Source organism: Gopherus flavomarginatus, chromosome 1 (assembly GCF_025201925.1).
Source record: "Gopherus flavomarginatus isolate rGopFla2 chromosome 1, rGopFla2.mat.asm, whole genome shotgun sequence".
NCBI classification, from domain to species: Eukaryota; Metazoa; Chordata; order Testudines; family Testudinidae; genus Gopherus; species Gopherus flavomarginatus.
This window is the reverse complement of record NC_066617.1, coordinates 97,899,842-97,918,405: the sequence shown is the minus strand read 5'-3', so window position 1 is coordinate 97,918,405 and position 18,564 is coordinate 97,899,842. Positions and strand designations below refer to the sequence as shown.

The following is an 18,564-nucleotide window of genomic DNA, read 5'->3' as shown; positions in this document are numbered from 1 at the left end:
CAGCAGCTGAGACACGCCCCCCCCCTCCCCCAAGGCAAATACAGTCCTGTTAAATGTAAACTAACAACAGAATAAAGGAAAAGCTTAAAACAATTTTTTTTTTACAAGGTAAGGAAACTTTGTGCTTGTTTCATTTAAATTAAGATGGTTAAAAGCAGCATTTTTCATCTGCATAGTAAAGTTTCAAAGCTGTATTAAGTCAATGTTCAGCTGTAAACCTTTGAAAGAACAATCATACTGTTTTATTCAGTTACAAACATTTCAGAGTTACGAACAACCTCCATTCCCGAGATGTTTGTGAGGTTCTAGTGTAATTTATATTTTGCACATGAAGCTGTATGCAATGTATGTTCAACAACCTGTGAGATCCTTTTTGAAGCTCAATCCCTCTGCCTTGCTCTTTTGAAAGTGCTGCTGCATATCAGCTTTCTGGGGCCTGTGTGTGTCTTAGTATTGTGACAGCGAGCAATGTACAAAGGTACACTGAGTTACTCCTGGGGGGCTTCTGTGCCAACAAATTTAAAATTATTGGGACAATATTTTAAAATTCTGCATATTTTATTTGTCAAAATAACACTATGTAATCACGCCAGTTTCAATTATGTTGGTAATTTATTACAAAATATCTGTAAGCAACTATGTAACAAGAAAATAAGGAAACATCAACAGAGCCAGAGGTGTACCCAGAAGCCTCCTACTACAAGACAAACCCAAGAAAGAAACCAACAGGACTCCACTGGCCATCACATACAGTCCCCAGCTAAAACTCCTCCAACACATCACCAGGGATCTACAACCCATCCTGGACAGTGATCCCACACTTTCACAGGCCTTGGGTGGCAGGCCAGTCCTCGCCCACAGACAACGTGAAACATATTCTCACCAGTAACTGCACACCACACCATAATAACTCTAGCTCAGGAACCAATCCATGCAACAAACCTCGATGCCAACTCTGCCCACATATCTACACCAGCGACACCATCACAGGACCTAACCAGATCAGCCACACCATCACCGGTTCATTCACCTGCACCTCCACCAATGTAATATACGCCATCATATGCCAGCAATGCCCCTCTGCTATGTACATCGGCCAAACTGGACAGTCTCTACGGAAAAGGATAAATGGACACAAATCAGATATTAGGAATGGCAATATACAAAAACCTCTAGGAGAACACTTAACCTCCCTGGCCACACTATAGCAGATCTTAAGGTGGCCATCCTGCAGCAAAAAAACTTCAGTACCAGACTTCACAGAGAAACTGCTGAGCTTCAGTTCATCTGTAAATTTGACACCATCAGCTCAGGATTAAACAAAGACTGTGAATGGCTTGCCAACTACAAAACCAGTTTCTCCTCCCTTGGTTTTCACACTTCAACTGCTAGAACAGGGCCTCATCCTCCCTGACTGAACTAACCTCATTATCTCTAGCTTGCTTGCATATATATACCTGCCTCTGGACATTTCCACTACATGCATCTGACGAAGTGGGTATTCACCTACGAAAGCTCATGCTCCAAAATGTCTGTTAGTCTATAAGGTGCCACAGGATTCTTTGCTGCTTTTATGTAACAATACAGACACAACATTTTCCACCAGGAGTAGAGTTAAAGAAACCACTAAAGCAACCCAGTTCCTGTTTCTCTGCCTCATCCCCTTCCCAGAGCCCAGCTGGGGCAGATAACCACACCTCCTCGCTCCAGAGCCCAGCCATGGGGCACCCCCCCCAGCCCAGACACTCGCATCCCTTCCCCCACAGACCCCAGCTGCAGGACAGCCCCTGACCCCAGAACCCAGCTGCGGGGGCCCCTTACACCCCCTCCCTGTCCCAGAGCACAGCTGCAGCCCTCCCAGCCCTGACACTCACACCCTTACCCCCAGAGTCAGTCACAGAGCACCCAGCCCAGACACTTGCACTCCCTCCCCCACCAGAGCCCAGGGATCCAGAGGGAAAAACAGCCTGATGCTGGCTTCCAGGCTTGTGTGGAGTTTCTTGCACACCACCTCCTTCCTTCAGGACATGCCAGGAACTGCAGCTGCCCAGAACCCTCCAGCTTTGATTCCCCTTCCCGCAGTATCTCCTATTTGCTAGCTGGGCTCTTCCTGGTCTTCTGCAGCCCATTTCTGTGGGGGGAACAATTCTGCGCAGAATGTTAATTTCTGCATAAATTCTGCATTGCACAATGGCACAGAATTCCCCCAGGAGTCATTCAGTGGAGGAGAGTACGTTGCCAGCATTTTAAAAGGAACAGGGAAAAGTGGGTAGAAGTATATGCACATTGACACCAAGCTGCTTTACTGAGTTTCCTCTACTATGGTATCCATTCTTTAGATTTGAGAACAGGGAGGCTGCCAGTCCTATTATGTGGTCTGTTGGAAAGAGTAGAACTAATTTGTTTTTAAATCAGGGCATCAGATATGCTGCCCCTCTACTCAGTCTGATCCTGTCAAGCATTGGTTGGTATTAAAGGGACATCAATTTAAAAGTGACAGCTTTATATACAAATTTGTAGTTTGAGGCTATTTAGCACTGCAGTAGCGAACCCCCCCTCACTTCCTTCTCTGCTGCCTTTGGCCTCTGACTGAAGGAGCAGTCAGCAGTCGTCCCTTCCTTATCTGTGTTATTAGCATAAGTAGTGTTTGTTTTGTTACCGTTGTTTTAAAAGTGGCTAGGTTGGTGTTCCTTTATTTTATTCCTTTGGGTTTAAAAAAGAGAGAGGAAAAGGAAAAGAACTTCAGTCTTCTGCCCTGTCTGGGGGCATTCCTCCCCCTCCCCCCAGCATCTAGTGGACACATAACTTTTTTTTTTCCAGTTAAAAAAAATAAAAGTAAAGATGAGGTTCTTCTGCATTACCCCCAGCTAGAGGATGACAACCCTCTGCCCAGGGGCTTGCCGGGCGCGCTCTGCTCAAAGCAGTGCCTCTCCTACCAGGAGTTAGTTCCTGTAATGGGCAGACACTCTCTCTGTGCCTGTGCCTGGGGGAGCCTTGCAGAAGTGCTTTACCTGCCACACCTAAAACGGCAGCCTCACAGGAGCTGAAGTTAAAATTCCTCCCTCTGGAGAAAACACTTCAGTCTGCAGGGGACTCTGGTGGGTGCTGACCCTGGATCACCCCCAAGCCTTCACTTCCAAAGGGGTCCAGGAGTGAAGGGGGGAGAGAAGAAAAAGTAAAAAAAAAAAAAAAAAAAAGTCACCGGCAGACTCCCCCCAGAAAGGCTCCTAAGAAGAGCTTCTCCGAGTAGCTGGCCAGCCAGCGGGGTGCCCCAGAGCAGCCACCTCAATAGGTCCATAGGAGTAGAGGGAGGGAGCTCCTGTTTTGAGCTCTGCTGGCAGGCACCGGTCTCTGAGGCAAGTGTACTGTCCCCTAAGGAGAGGGGACAATTACCGTAAAAGAGCGGCACAGAGAAACCCTTTGGTACCAGGTGCAACAAAACTCCAGTCTAGGAAGTGTTCTACACCTTCCCAACCCTTGATACTGACAGCATTCTACAGACACTCTCGAGCCCATGGTAACACAGGTGCTTTGATACTCTGGAGACCTCTGGCCTCAGTACCCAGGGAGAGACAATTACTGCACCATCTCTAAAATAGTGGCACCAACAAACTTTCTGTACTGGGCACAACAGAACTCTCATTTAGGGAGTGCTCTGCCCAACTATCAGTACTGACAATGTACCACGAACACTCCTCTGTGGTACCAAATAAACCCATGGTGCTGCATGAGCTCTGGTACCTTGGAGACCTGATGATTGGGGAAGAAGCACAATCCCCATTATTTGGTACCCGGCACCCAGAATCGCTCTTGGCACCGGGCTGTATACTGCCAATACCCCAATCAAGGGCATCCTTACCCACTGACGAATCTGCACTGGCCAGGAGGAGATCATTCCCTGGCCCCTCATCCTGGCCCCCTATCACACTGCAAGGGTCCTCCCCAATTCCATCATGCCAACCTACAATCATGGTACAGGCTCCCTGAGGTAAGCCCACCGTCCAGGCCCGCCTTCCTCCGTCTCCCCCCCCCCCCCAAGACACACGTCGCGACCATCCCCAGTGTCTCTCAGGGAGAGTCTACCAAGATGCTTTGCTGCAGCCTGGCTGTCCAGAGCACCTGAACCAGGGCAGGAGAATGTTTGTTTTTTCAGAACAGGAAAAAAAAAAAAACGATGAGGAAGCTACCTCTCCAGCACACTTCTCCCCATCTCTCACAGATGAGGCTGTGCTGCCCACCCCTCATCAGTAGGTGAAAATTTTAAGAACTTTCTGGATCTTACCAAGAGGATGGCAGATGAGCTAGAGATTTCCTTACAGGAGGTGGCAGATACACATCACAAGTTGGTGGAAATTCTGCACACCATCATCTCATCTAGAATTGTCCTCCTAATTAATTAGGTTATTCTAGACTGGCAAACACCAGCTTCCATCGCACCAACCTCCAACAGAGTGTAAACAGAAACAACCCTACATCTCTACACGAAGATGCAGACTTTGTTTTCAACATCTGCAACCCAGCTCCATCACAGTGCATGTGGTTAATGCATGAAGTAAGCAACATAATGCCAAGTCAACTTCATACGATCAGGCTTGGCAAGATGGGGTACTCATTGACAACATTACTCTTTAGAGTCATAAATTACCAAACTGTCATTGCCAAACAGGGCTTTGGAGTGGAGCTCAAAGCTGGAGTGTGGAGCCAGAGCACAGCTCCAAAGCCCTGTGGCCAAATACAATTTTATTAACCATGGGAAACCCAGTATGTTTCTGGAACATTACTGGAAACACAAAAACAACAGATTCAGACCATTCTTAGAGATAGTCAGTTAATAGCCAGACTGGTCCTAGAGACACCACTGGATGTAGCCGTTACAGCTGCCTGCCCAGTCTCCATTACAGTAGTACTGAGGCGGATTGTGGGTTTGTTTGGTTTTTTTGGCTTCACCTCTCTAGATTGACCAAAGAGCTACAGACTTCCAGTTTGAAAGGCCAAACTCTTTGCTGAGAAGACAGATTTGCTGTTCACATCCTGAAGGATTCTCGGACCATGTTACACTCCTTAGGAATCTACACTGTGGGACAGAAGAGAAGATATACCTCTCAGCCACACCACAGGTCACAATCTTCTCAATACCCACTATCTCAGTGCTGCTATGAGCCACAGTGTAAGAGGCCCAGGGCTCAAAAGTGGGAACATCTGCACCCCAGTCTGTGACCTCTCAAACTGCCTTTTATAAGCACTTTTGATGAGCTGGTTGAGGGCCTGAACAATTATACCTTACAGCATCAGCTGCCATCTATACATCTGTCACGCCACTCAGAAGTCACCTTACCCTACTTCACAGCAGTTAGGACCAGCTCTAGAGCAAAGAGATTGATTTCTAGCTCTGAAACAAAAGGGTGCCTACTCCCATATCTCAATACAACCACCGTACAGGAGATTTCCTACTGCTTACTTTTGGGACAGGATCATTATCAGTACAGACTGCTCCACACAGGGTATTCTCCAAGATTCTCTTCATTGTAGTGGCATACTAACCCCAGTATAGTGACTGGACTTTATCAGCACCAACATGATGCAGTATGAGCAAGAGCGCTCCTCTGACTACTCACATTCACTACCCTGGGACACGTCTCCCTAATATGCTGGGGAGCTCACCTACACAACAAGGTTCAGGACAAATGGCCTTCCACAAAAATGACCTTCCATTTCACTCTTTTGGGGATAAGGGCTGCTAGAAGTGCTGTGCACACACTCTGCTTTTAATCAAAAACAACACACAAAGGTCATGATGGACTTAACGTGACCTATATGTTTTGTATAAACTGCCAAGGAGCTGCCAGATCTCCCTCTCTCTACAAAACAGCACTCAAACTTTGGAATTGATGCACCCATCACAATGTGCTCATCTCAGCTGTCTATCTACCAGGGATACAGAACGTGACAACCAACAGTCTCAGTTGGAATTTTCTCACGACATTGAGTGTGTACTGAATTCAGAGGTGTTTCAAGATATATCCACCCTTTGAGGAACTCTGCCTATGTATCTCTTTGCTACTTAACGGAACAAGAAAGGTCCTTGTTACTGCTCCAGGGCTGGTAAGGGGAAACATTCACTGGCAGTTGTCCTCATCTTCCCATGGGACAGGTCCCACTTCCATGTCTTTTCCCAGTTTCCCACTCCATCCAAGGTTTTGTTGAAAATTCAACAAGACAAAGATAATTATTCTGATTTCCCCTCTTCACCACAAGTCTGGCTCCCTTACCTGACATAGATGGCAATATGCCCTCCTGTTTCTCTTCACCCCATCTTCACCCGCTCTATCAAAACAATGGGCTGACCCTTCACCCCAACCCGTGGGTCCTCCGCCTCCAGGCTTGGCTCCTTCTTAGTTCCAAGGCTTAGCGGCAGAATGCTCTGACAAGCTGAAAGACGTGTAACACAACCACGAGGTGACCAATCGACATACTTGTCTACAAAATGGAAGTGACTCCAAGTTTGTCATTCCAAACACACGGATCCAACCTCATCTTTCCTCCCTCTGATTGCACTACATTTTAAACTCTCACTCAGCTCCCTTAAGGTACATCTTGTGGTGAAAATGGGTGTTTGCTCACTCACTAATGCGCAGATTCTTTAAGGGCATTGGGAATCTCTTTCCCAGTGTGACACCACCTGCTCCAGCCTGGGACTTTAACCTAGTTCTCAGGGCTTTGACTAGACCTCCCTCTGAGTCCAGGGCAATTTGTTCTCTCTTACACCTGTCCATGAAGACACAATTTCTAATTGCCATCACCTCAGCTAGGCACATAGGAGATGTAGCAGCCTTGATGGCACATCCATCATGTGACAGGTTGGATCACAGAAACCCTCTTGGGAGCTGCCACCTGATGTGCCAAGACTACTGCTACCCCAGTCTCCCCTGCCAACTCGGGACCCCAGCATCTTGTCTTGCTGAGCCAGACACTCCCGTGCCTGCTCCAACAAAGACCCAGGGTCTGAATTACTTGCCCCAAAGCTGCAGGTTTACCTGAAAGCAGCTAACAGAAGTGTTCCTGTCTTTAACACTCAGATGCCCAATTCCCAGTGGAGTCTAAACCCAAATAAATCAGTTTTACCGTGTATAAAGCTTATGCAGGGTAAACTCATAAATTGTTTGCACTCTATAACACTGATAGAGAGAGATGCACAGTTGCTTCCCCAGGTATTAATACATACTCTGAGTTAATTAATAAGTAAAAAGTGATTTTATTAAATACAGAAAGTAGGATTTAAGTGGTTCCAAGTAGTAAACGACAGAAAAAAGTAAGTCACCAAGCAAAATAAAATAAAATGCGCATATCTATGTCTAATCAAACTGAATACAAAGAAGATCCTCCCCAGTTCCAGAATGCTCCCTTTTACAGGCTAATCTTCTTTTAGCCTTGGTCCAGCAATCACTCACATCCCTTGTAGTTACTGTCCTTTGTTCCAGTTTCTTTCAAGTATCCTGGGGGGTGGAAAGGCTCCTTCTTTAGCCAGCTGAAGACAAAATGGAGGGGTCTCCCAGAGGTTTAAATAGACTTTCTTTTGTGGGTGAAGACTCACTCCTATGCAAAGTCCAGCTCTAAGATGGAGTTTAGGAGTCATCTGGGCAAGTCACATGTCCATGCATGACAAAGGCCTTGGCTACACTGGCACTTTACAGCACTGCACCTTTTGCGCTCAGGGGTGTGAAAAAACACCCCCCTGAGCGCTGCAAGATACAGCGCTGTAAAGCCTCAGTGCAATCAGTGCCGCAGCGCTGGGAGTGCGGCTCCCAGCGCTGCAAGCTACACCCGTAAGGGATGTGGTTTATGTGCAGCGCCAGGAGAACTCTCTCCCAGCGCTGGCGCTCCGACCACACTCACACTTCAAAGCGCTGCCGCAGCAGCACTTTGAAATTTCAAGTGTAGCCATACCCTCAGTTTTTACAGGTGGCATCCTGTCCTCAAATAGACTTCTTATGTGGATTGGAGCATTCCAAGATCCATTGTTCTTTAAGTGTTTCTTGATTAGGTACTTAATTTCAACATTCCTTTCTCCAGGAACTGACCAAATGCTCTACTAATGTTATTTAGAAGTCAAGCCAGTACACAGCCAACATTCATAACACTGAATACAAAAATGATACATGTATGCAAATAGGATTAATACATTCAGTAGATCATAACCTTTATGGAGATATGTTACATGGCATATGTAGCACACTCTAACGAGAGTGATCAGTTAAGGTGAGCTATTACCAGCAGGAGAGAGAAAAACAAAAAAAAAATTAGTGGTTATCAAAATGGCCCATTGCCAGCAGTTGACAAGAAAGTGTGAGGAACAGTGTGTGTGTGTGTGTGGGGGGGGGAAATAAACATGGGGAAATAGTTTTACTTTGTGTAATATATAGAATATGCCCCTACTGTTCCTCATACATTATATATATATGCCATCATGTCCCTCTGCCATGTACATTGGCCAAACAGGACAGTCTCTACGTAAAAGAATAAATGGACACAAATCAAAGGTCAAGAATTACAACATTAAAAAACCAGTCAGAGAACACTTCAACCTCCCTGGTCACTCGATTACACACCTAAAAGTCACAATATTACCTCCCAAAAAATCAAAACCAGACTCTGAGAGACTGCTGAATTGGAATTAATTTGCAAAATGGACACCATTAAATTAGGCTTGAATAAAGACTGGGAGTGGATGAATCATTACACAAAGTAAAACTATTTCCCCATGTTTATTCCCCCCCACTGTTTCTCACAACTTCTTGTCAACTGCTGGAAATGGGACACTTTGATTACCTGTACCAAACGTTTTTTTCCCCCCTCTCCTGCTGGTAATAGCTTACCTTAACTGGTCCTCTCTTTACAGTATGGTAACACACATTGTTTCATGTTCTGTGTGTGTGTGTGTATATATATATCTTCCTACTGTATTTCCCACTGCATGAATCCAATGGAGTGGGTGTTAGCCACGAAATCTTATGCTGAAATAAAGTTGTTAGTCTCTAAGGTGCCACAAGTACTCCTGTTCTTTTTGCCGATACAGACTAACGCGGCTGCTGCTCTGAAACCTGTGGTAGAGAAGGATGTGAGGGGGGTTCACCTGTGCAGTGGTAAATAGCCTCCTGGCAGACCAGGAGGGAGGGAGAGAGAGCACATGCCTGGGCTCAACAGGGCACTGCTACCAAAAATCTCCAATTAGAGGTGCAGGGGCACACAGACACCTAAAGTGGAGCACCCACAGGGACACACATCTTGAAGAACCATTGTTACTGCACAAGGTGAGTAACTTCCTCTTGTCATTACTAACAACACCCAAGAGTAATATAACAGAGATCAGAAAGGAAGGAGGAGATTTTCCCTCATTTTTATGGGTTGCACAGCATCTCTTGTGTAATCAGTTCACTGTTTCCCAAGGCTTTTGTGTGTGTGTGTGGGGGGGGGGTGCTTGGGCTAGATCAGTTACATACCAGTGGGGAGTTAAAAGCATTTCAGGTGATTTGTAATATCACAAACATTAGGAAGCTGCTTTTTAACTCACTTTTTCAAAGAATTGATTGGATGTCTTGTGTCCCCCAGGGGGAACCTACCTGTTTAAAGTCTCAGTAAAACTTAGTTTCTGGGAGGCAGATTTTTTCCATGAGCCTGTTGGCCAGGCTTCAGCACACTTCCTTTAGCTGTTGCGGTAGGATTTTTTAAACAATTCCTGCCCTTAGGAGCAATCTCATAATTTGCATGTAGACAGTGCCTAGTACAATGAGACCCAAATCTCAGTTAAGGCTTCAGGGTTGCTATCACAATACAAATATTTACATAACAACATGGGTATGTCTGTTGTACTTAAAGTACTGCACAGGATCTTTTCAGGAGGGATAAGGCAAAGCACCACAACAACACTGTATCATATGCATATGATATATATTACACTCATGCACTCACACACACTATGTCACAATCCGTCTTTTTGTTGTTACCAGCTAGTTGCTCCCCTTAACTTCACTGGCCAGGTGAGTTAGATGGGGGAGGGGTGAACCCAGGCTTCTGTCAATCCGTATTGATGCTCTGATGTTGACAAGATGAGACTGGGGTCCTCTGCAAGACACCTCACATTTATATCAGCTTCCCTCTCATGCCACTCTCCATCAGATTCTGTGTCAGTTGGTCATCTGTGGCACTTCCTTCTGGGTGTTCTCTTAATGTTGCCATGTTTATTTTCAAAGAGGGTGTTTTCAAAAGAAGGTGCTCACTTCTAACTCTCAAGGCCGTCAATATGTCTGATCTTCAATGAGCCCACTTGACAAGTTTTATTGTTTTTAGGTCTGGCTTCCATCCCCTCTCCAACTGTTGTAGCTGTCTGGAGGTGCTTGCCTTTCAGGCTTGACTCATTCATTCAACAGGGCAATTGATTAAAAGGGGGGAGATCTTGTTCTGCTCCTAGGGAAAAGACATTTTTCTTCTACTTTAACTATCCTTAGGGGCTATAATATTATACCAAGGCTCAATAAAAAGTTTCTGTATAAGGATTTGATACAAAGTTCCCATATCAAAGGACTTGACACAAAGTTGCATGAAAACAGCAGTCACACGGATAGACCCAATACAAGGTTATATGAAGAGGCATAATACAAAGTCCTATGAAAGTTATGTGAAGATGCTTAAGGCAGAGATTTATCTACATGTGTCTCATCTCGGCAACACACTGAGGGGCTTACACAAAGCACCTCACTGGCTGATCAGCTTCTTGGTATTGCAGCCCCACACTGTACCCTGGAGATTTGCCATAGCTCCATGGACTCTTCTTGCTCCAGTGTCATGGCCACATCTGTTTCTAATAAAGAGCTGCTGCCCAAGATCCTACAAACCCCAGCTGAGTCCTCAGGTTATGCTCTCTAGGACTGCAGTAAGCCAGCAGGTCAGCCCCAGAGTTTGCTGCTTCACATCAGTGTGATACTGTGCCCCAGCACAGTGTGTTTGTCCTTACTCTGTAGGTTTCTAGATCCCCTCTGAGCTGAATTGCCAGTCCCTCCCACTGGCATTTGGGGAGGTGGAAGTTAAATTTATAGAGGTGGGAAGCCTAACTGCATTTGTCCCCACCTTGAATTCCCTTTTCCCACTGTGATAAATCTTCAAAATGTGTATTAACCAAATGTGCTATAACAGCTGAAGACTGGTAGAGAAATTACTATGCTTATCTGAATGTCAGGATTAACTCTCACGATAAGTGATTTAATTTCCTGGATGCCATTTCGGAAAGGCTTGAGACTCAAATTCAAGCTGACTTGGGTTGTAATTGCTCTCCTTGTCTGCAAGGCCCTTCCCAACTTTACATAATCCATCTATGACAACAGAAATTAGAAATGGAAAAAAAAAATCTCAGTTGATCCAGTCACTGCCCTGACTAGTACAGTGCCTCTTCAGTCTAATTTGTTTCCTGAAGTTCTAGACTCCTCCTCTTCTGCTAATTGAGGCTCTCTCTCCTGCTGGAGGAGATCCATCTTAACTATGCCTCTTACTCTAGCACTCAAGGGAATCTCTCCATCCTGCTTAGAAACATAGCTCACACTCTGCCTCTGTGCCCATTGCTTCCTCTAACTAGTAAGTCAGTGGACAGGTCCCTACAATGTGTACTGCTGTTGATTTTTCACACTTGTTTGCACATCCTCTCTCCCTGTAAGAATCCCATTGCTGTAACTGCTCTTGTATTGTGGAAAATTGTATGAACATGTAACATTACATTGTGGTTTTATTCCATGGTGAGATTTAAAGTATTCTTCTCCATTTCTCACTTACTGCTTTTATACTGTCTGACTCCAAGAGCAAAATAATTATTGCCAAGCAGCCATACAGCGTAGTATATCATACACATTATTTTTTGCATAGAAGATAGGAGCTTTGCCTAAACTAGGGAATCTTACCAAAATTTCTAGTTTAGTTCTACCAGTGTTAACATTGCTAGGAACCTAACTAGAGAGAAGCTGCTGTCAACTTCTTATAGTTTTATCTATAACTAAGCTTGGTAGGATTCAACTTAAATTGTTAATCATTGATAAACATGTATCACTTCACACACATCAATAGCAGTCTGTGAACACCTGCTTCCTCATTTATTCTAACCATGAAAAGTCAATAGATAAACAAAGAAAGCTCAAAACCCATAATTTCATGTAACTGATTAAAAAAAAAAGTCACACTTAAAGAAATTGCTAAGGGTACATCTACACTACGGGATAATTCCGATTTTACATAAACCGGTTTTATAAAACAGATTGTATAAAGTCGAGTGCACGCGGCCACACTAAGTACATTAATTCAGCGGTGTGCCTCCATGGTCCGAGGCTAGCGTCGAATTCCGGAGTGTTGCACTGTGGGTAGCTATTCCGTCGCTATCCCATAGTTCCCGTAGTCTCCCCCGCCCCTTAGAATTCTGGGTTGAGAGCCCAGTGGCTGATGAGGCAAAAATAATTGTTGCAGGTGGTTCTGGGTAAGTGTCATCACTCATTCCTTCCTCCGGGAAAGCAACGGCAGACAATCATTTCGCGCCCTTTTTCCCTGGATTGTCCTGGCAGACGCCATAGCATGGCAAACACAGAGCCCGTTCAGCCTTTTTTTTTTTTTTTTACAGTCACTGTATGGGTACTGGATGCCGCGGACAGAGGCAATACTCCAGCGCTACACAGCAGCATTCATTTGCTTTTGCATGCTAGCAGAGATGGTTACCAGTCATTCTGTACCATCTGCTGCCAAGGTAATTTGGCAATGAGATGATGGTTATCTGTCCTTCTGTGCTGTCTGCTGCTATCATGGGTGCCCCTGGCTGAGGTCAGCCGGGGGCACAAAAGCAAAACGGGGAATGATTCCCCAAGTCAATCCCTCCTTTATGGTTTCTAAAAATAGAGTCAGTCCTGCCTAGAATTTGGGGCAAGTGTACTAGAGAAGCAGTGTACCAGAGAGTACAGCTGCTCCGTGTCAGATCCCGCAGAAATGATGAGCTACATGCCATTCACGGAGAGTGTCCCTGCAACAACCCTATCCGTTGCTTCCCTCCTCCCCCAACCTTCCTGGGCTACCGTGGCAGCGTCCCCCCCATTTGTGTCATGAAGTTATAAAGAATGCAGGAATAAGAAACAGTGACTTGTTAGTGAGATAAAATGAGGGGGAGGCAGCCTCCCGGTGCTATGACAGTCCAGGCAGGACATTAAGCAGTGCAGAGGGGAGGAGCCCAGCATCCCGCTGCTATGATAGTCCAGGCAGTACAGAATCTTTTCTTTTCACATGAAAGGGAGGGGGCTGATTGAAGCTCAGCCCCCAGTTGCTATGATGAAGACGGTTACCAGCCGTTCTGTACCATCTACTGAGAATGACCGGGAGTCATTCCTATTTTTACCCAGGCGCCCCCAGCCGACCTTACCTGAGGTAAGCCAGAAGCACTCACGGGCTGATGGTGACGACGGATATCAGTCATATTGTACCGTCTGGCACCAGGGAGGGGAGAGGAGCGGATACTGCTCTTCACTGCTGCAGCATCGCATCTACCAGCAGCATTCAGTAGACATAGGGTGACACTGAAAAAAGTCAAGAAACGATTTCTTTCCCTTTTCTTTCACGGAGGTGGTGGGGGGAAGGGAGTAAATTGATGAGCTATTCCCTGAACCATGCTGGACAATGTGTTTGACCCTACAGGCATTGGGAGCTCAGCCAAGAATGCAAATACTTTTCGGAGACTGCTGTGGACTGTGGGATAGCTGGAGTCCTCAGTACCCCCTCCCTCCCTGAGCATCTGTTTGAGTCTCTGGCTTCCCGTTAGGCTTGTCATGCAGCACTGTGTAGCCTGTAGATTTTTTTTTCAAACGCTTTGGCATTTCGTCTTCTGTAATAGAGCTCTGATAGAACAGATTTGTTTCCCCATACAGCGATCAGATTCAGTATCTCCCGTACGGTTCATGCTGGAGCTCTTTTTGGATTTGGGACTGCATTGCCACCCGTGCTGATCAGAGCTCCACGCTGGGCAAACAGGAAATGAAAATCAAAATTTCGCGGGGCTTTTCCTGTTTACCTGGCCACTACATCCAAGCTGAGATTGCTGTCCATAGTGGTCACAGAGCTGCACTGTGGGATACTGCCCGGAGGCCAATACCATCGATTTGCGGCCACACTAACCCTAATCCGATATGGTAATACCGATTTTAGCGCTACTCCTCTCGGGGAGGAGCACAGAAATGGATATAAAGAGCCTCGTAGTGTGGACGGGTATAGCGTTAAATCGGTTTAACGCTGCTAAAATCGGTTTAAACGTGTAGTGTAGACCAGACCTAAGTGTGTCTGTAACCTGGCTCTGAGCAGCTCTCACTGACGCTATAGGCAGCTCAATACCAATGAATGCACTAAAGCTGAGTTATAAGAGCTGAATCTTTCAACTCCTGGTGTTGGAGGGATGAATGGAATTCAATGTTAAGATGTGATTGTTCAGGGCTGTCCATGTTAGTGGCACTGGGCATAATGCGCCACCTGTGGAAAGAGAGAACTGGTTCGCTAGCAAGTTGTTTTCTTCCAGGCCTTGGGCCATTTAGCTCAAGATGCAGAGGCTGCAGCCACCCAGTCTGCAGTGCCTGGGTAAAGCAGAGATGGGGAGGAATGGGCAGATCTAGCTCAGGAATTAGGGGGTGCCCAGAAGCCCTCGGTGCTGACTAGAGCAGCCGGGAGGCGGATGTGAGCGAGCAGTAATAAAGGGAGACGAGGTGAGAGGCTCTGGAAATCGGATTTAACACCACCGCTCCCCCCGTCCCGTGTAGACAAGCCGTAGCGGGGCCGGACCCCTCGGTGGTAGCTGCTGGGGGCGGGCAGAGCCCAGCAGGAGCCTCCAGGGAAAGCTGTAGGGACCAGAGGCAGCGAGACCTGGCTCCCGTCTCCGGCCGCGCACCGGGACCCTCCCTCGAGGACGGGGCGCTGCGCCGCCCCCTGCCGCACTCACCTCCTGCCGTATTTCACGCTCGGAGGAGGACGAGGCTGTTTTACGACAGTCAGCGCGGCCACACTCTGCCCTCTCGACCTCCGGCCGAATTCCACACGGGGGGGGGGGCCTCTCGCGCTCTTTCACGAGCCTGACGTGCGCTTGGCGCGTGCGGTTCCTGCGCTGTTAGCTGGGCCATGGCGGCGCCCGGCGCTGAGGAGGACGCGTTCGGCCGCTACCGCTCGCCGCTGGTGTCGCGCTACGCCAGCCCCGAGATGGGCTTCAACTTCAGCGAGAGGCGGAAGTTCGGCACGTGGCGGCGGCTCTGGCTCTACCTGGCCCAGGCGGAGAAGGTACCGGTGGGACCGAGCCCGGCCCGGGACCTCTGCCCCGCGCGCTGTGGGGGGATCCCACGGGCCCAGCCCCACGGCTGGGGGTGCAGAAGCAGCTGGCAGGTCCGCCCTCGGGGGAGGGATGCGCGTTTGACAGAGGGGAAACTGAGGCACGCGGCGGTTCGGGGGCCGCCCCGCGGGCCCCGTGCGCTGCTGGCTGCTCGCCCGTGGCGCTGATCGCCGGACCCTGCTGCCGGGGGCGATGCGGCACGTGGAGGGCTTTTTTGGCCGCCCTGTAGCAGCAGCGCGGTTGGAGTTCCCTGACTGGGGGGGCGAGGAAGGGGGAAAGCCCAGCCACGCTCCTAACCCGGGTGGGAGGGGCTGTCCGCTTGCCCCAGACTTTGGAGTCGGGTTAGAGGCAGAGAGCAGAATTTCGTAATCTCGAGGGGTGGGATTAAGAAAGAGGAAACCAGCCTGTGGACTGGGAGGCGGGGGTGCTAACGCTGTAGCTGATTTTGGCAAGAGGGGGAAATGGGATCCCAACCTGAGGAAAAGAGAAGGTGCCACAAAGGAGACCTTGGCTGACTGCGAAGGTGCAAGGAGAGAGAAGACAGATTCTGGTTTCCAGAGGTGGCTTTCTTCACCTTCACGCAACTTTGCAGCGAGGTCTGATTGTATACAAAACTCATGCAGGGAGCTAGTGGCTGAAGTTCAAATCCTTCTTTGTCATAATAAACTACAGAGGTATTGGCAAATGTAGTACATCATATGTGTCAGAGTTAAAGTACATTGCCCACCCAGATTAAAACCCAATATTGATCCTTACATTTCTCTATTCTTTTGCTCTTCACTGTACAATCTGCTGCTAAGGTGATCTGCAAAGTGAGAAGGGGGAGAAATGGATTTATGCCCCGTTTTGCGTCTGTGTGCTGTATAAAGAAGGCCTGAATATTTTTTTTATGCTGATATTTGTAATTAGAAATCTAGGCAGGGAGAGTTTTTGATAACTGAAGAGCTAGTGAACAATGACATGGCAAGGGAGAAGAAATTTTAATTTGGACCTTTTAACATATTTTTAACGTTATTTAATTTTGATGACTAGCATTTTAGTCTAAAGGAAGCCTTTATCAAAGATGCAGCATCTTCACCGTAACAGTTATTATGTTAGAGCTCACAATAAACATCCTTGCTACCTCTCCTGGGTTCTCCAGCAAAAGCAGGGAGTCTTGATTATTCTTGACGTTTTTAAGCTAAGCAGAGAAAAACATAAACAAAAAACTCATCTTTCAGGCCACCTGTATACATCATTTAAAAAAAAAAAGCAAAAAAGGGCACAAGCCTAACTTCATATGTAGTTCTGTCCAGGTCATCCTCTGTAATGCAGCATGAGAGGTTATTGACCAGACTACAAAGCTGTAACTTTTTGTTTTACCTACACTCCCCCTGAACTCTCCATTCCTCTGTGAAGTGAGTTTCATAAAGCTACTGTAAACAGTCCTTATGGAAGGAAAGAAGGGTTTTATCTTTTGAGCCCTTCTTTCATTAGTGATCTGCTTGCCTGCCAGGAGACTTGGAATATTCTAATGTTTAAAGTGTCCTCACCTTGGTGTAAATCTGTGCCATATGCAATCATTAAAGCAGTGGTCCCCAACATGGTGCCCGCGGGCACCGTGGCTCCTGCCAGGGCATTTATGTGTGCCCACCTAGTGCCCAGCAGGGGAGAGAAGCTGCAGCCCCACGCCTGCTGGGGACAGAGAACTCAGGGGCTGCAGGCTGCGGGCACCCTCTGTCCTCCCAGTTTCTCTCCAGCTTCTCTCCAGCTTCTCTCTGCACTACCCAGAACTGGCGCAAAAAAACCCCAAAACAAAACAAACAAACAAAAAAAAAATGCTCTGATTCTGCAGAATGGACAGAATGCTGCCCCAGGCACGTGCTTGCTCCACTGGTGCCTGGAGCCGGCCCTGTATGTGAGTAATTGTTGGCACCCGCCAAACTCTTCTGAAAACATGAATGTGCTAGTGGCCTAAAAAGGTTGGGTACCACTGCATTAAAGTGATCCTCAACCAATGGCTCTTATGGAGCCCATATTTCTGGGATTAGATGAGTCTTGGGCAGAGTGAACAGAATGCTCATCCCAGGAGTGCTTGCTACATTGCCCGATACATACATGGTAGTACGGTGAAATTGAAAGAACAAAATGTTGATGCTAGGACCTGGTCTTATCAGTCCAAGCACTTAGAACGTGGAAATTGAAGGAAGAGGAGACTTAGTTCAGGCTTTTTGCTAGTAACCATGAGGGGGAGTGGTTGGAAAAGACAGATTGTGCTGAATGGATTTGCAGAGAGCCAAGACATTAAATAATCATAAAAATATAGGACCGAAAAGGACTTTAGTAGGTCACCTATTCCAGTTCTCTGCACTGAGGCAGGACTAAGTATTATCTGGACCAGCGGTTCTCAAACTTCATTGCACCATGCCCCCCTTCTGACAAAAATTACTACATGATCCCAGGATGGGGGACTGGAACCCAAGCCCACCCTATCCCTGCCGCCCTGGGTGGGAAGGGGGACAAAGCTGAAGCCCAAGGGCATCTGTCCTGGACAGGGGGCATGTAACCTTAGCCCCCCTCCCAGGGTGGTGGGGCTCGGGCTTTGGCTTCGGCCCTAGGCCCCAGCAAGTCTAACACCAGCCTTGGCAACCTCATTTAAATGGGGTTCTGACTCCAGTTTGGGGTCCTGACCCACAGTTTAAGAACCCCTGATCTAGACCATCCCTGACAGATATTTGTTTAAGCAGTTCTTAAAAACCTTAAATGACTGAGATTCTACAATCTCCCTACATAATGTGTTCTAGTGCTTAACTACCCTTACAATTAGGAAGTGTTTCCTAATGTCTAATCTAAATCTCCCTTACCTCAGTTTAAGCCCATTACTTCTTGACCTGTCCTCAGTGGTTGAGGAGAACAATTTATCTCCTTCCTCTCTATAACAACCTTTTATGTACTTTAAGACTGTTTTCATGCCCCCCCACCCCCAGTCTTCTCTTCTTTAGACTACACAAACCCAATTTTTTCAGTCTCCTCACAGGTAATGTTTTCTAGACTTTTAACCATTTTTGTCGCTCTCCTCTGGACATTCTCCAGTTTATTCATATCTTTCCTGAAGTGTGGCGCCCAGAACTGAACACAGTGCTCCAGCGGAAGCCTTATCTATGCTGAGTAGAGTGGAAGAATTACTTCTCTTGTCTTGCTTGCAACAA

At 47.0% G+C, this 18,564-nt stretch overlaps 1 protein-coding gene across 2 annotated transcripts in view; it reads left to right on the top strand.

The window, feature by feature from the left end:
- The first annotated feature begins 15,110 nt into the window (after window positions 1-15,110).
- Window positions 15,111-18,564, top strand: part of ADSL (adenylosuccinate lyase) — a 43,465-nt gene continuing 40,011 nt past the window's right edge. Inside the window, exon 1 of one of the 2 annotated variants that reach the window (XM_050917358.1) lies at window positions 15,111-15,327. In XM_050917358.1, the coding sequence (XP_050773315.1) occupies window positions 15,172-15,327 (156 nt within the window). In that variant the 5' untranslated portion in view covers window positions 15,111-15,171. The remainder of the gene's footprint in view (window positions 15,328-18,564) is intronic. The other variant, XM_050917349.1, reaches the window with a different exon arrangement.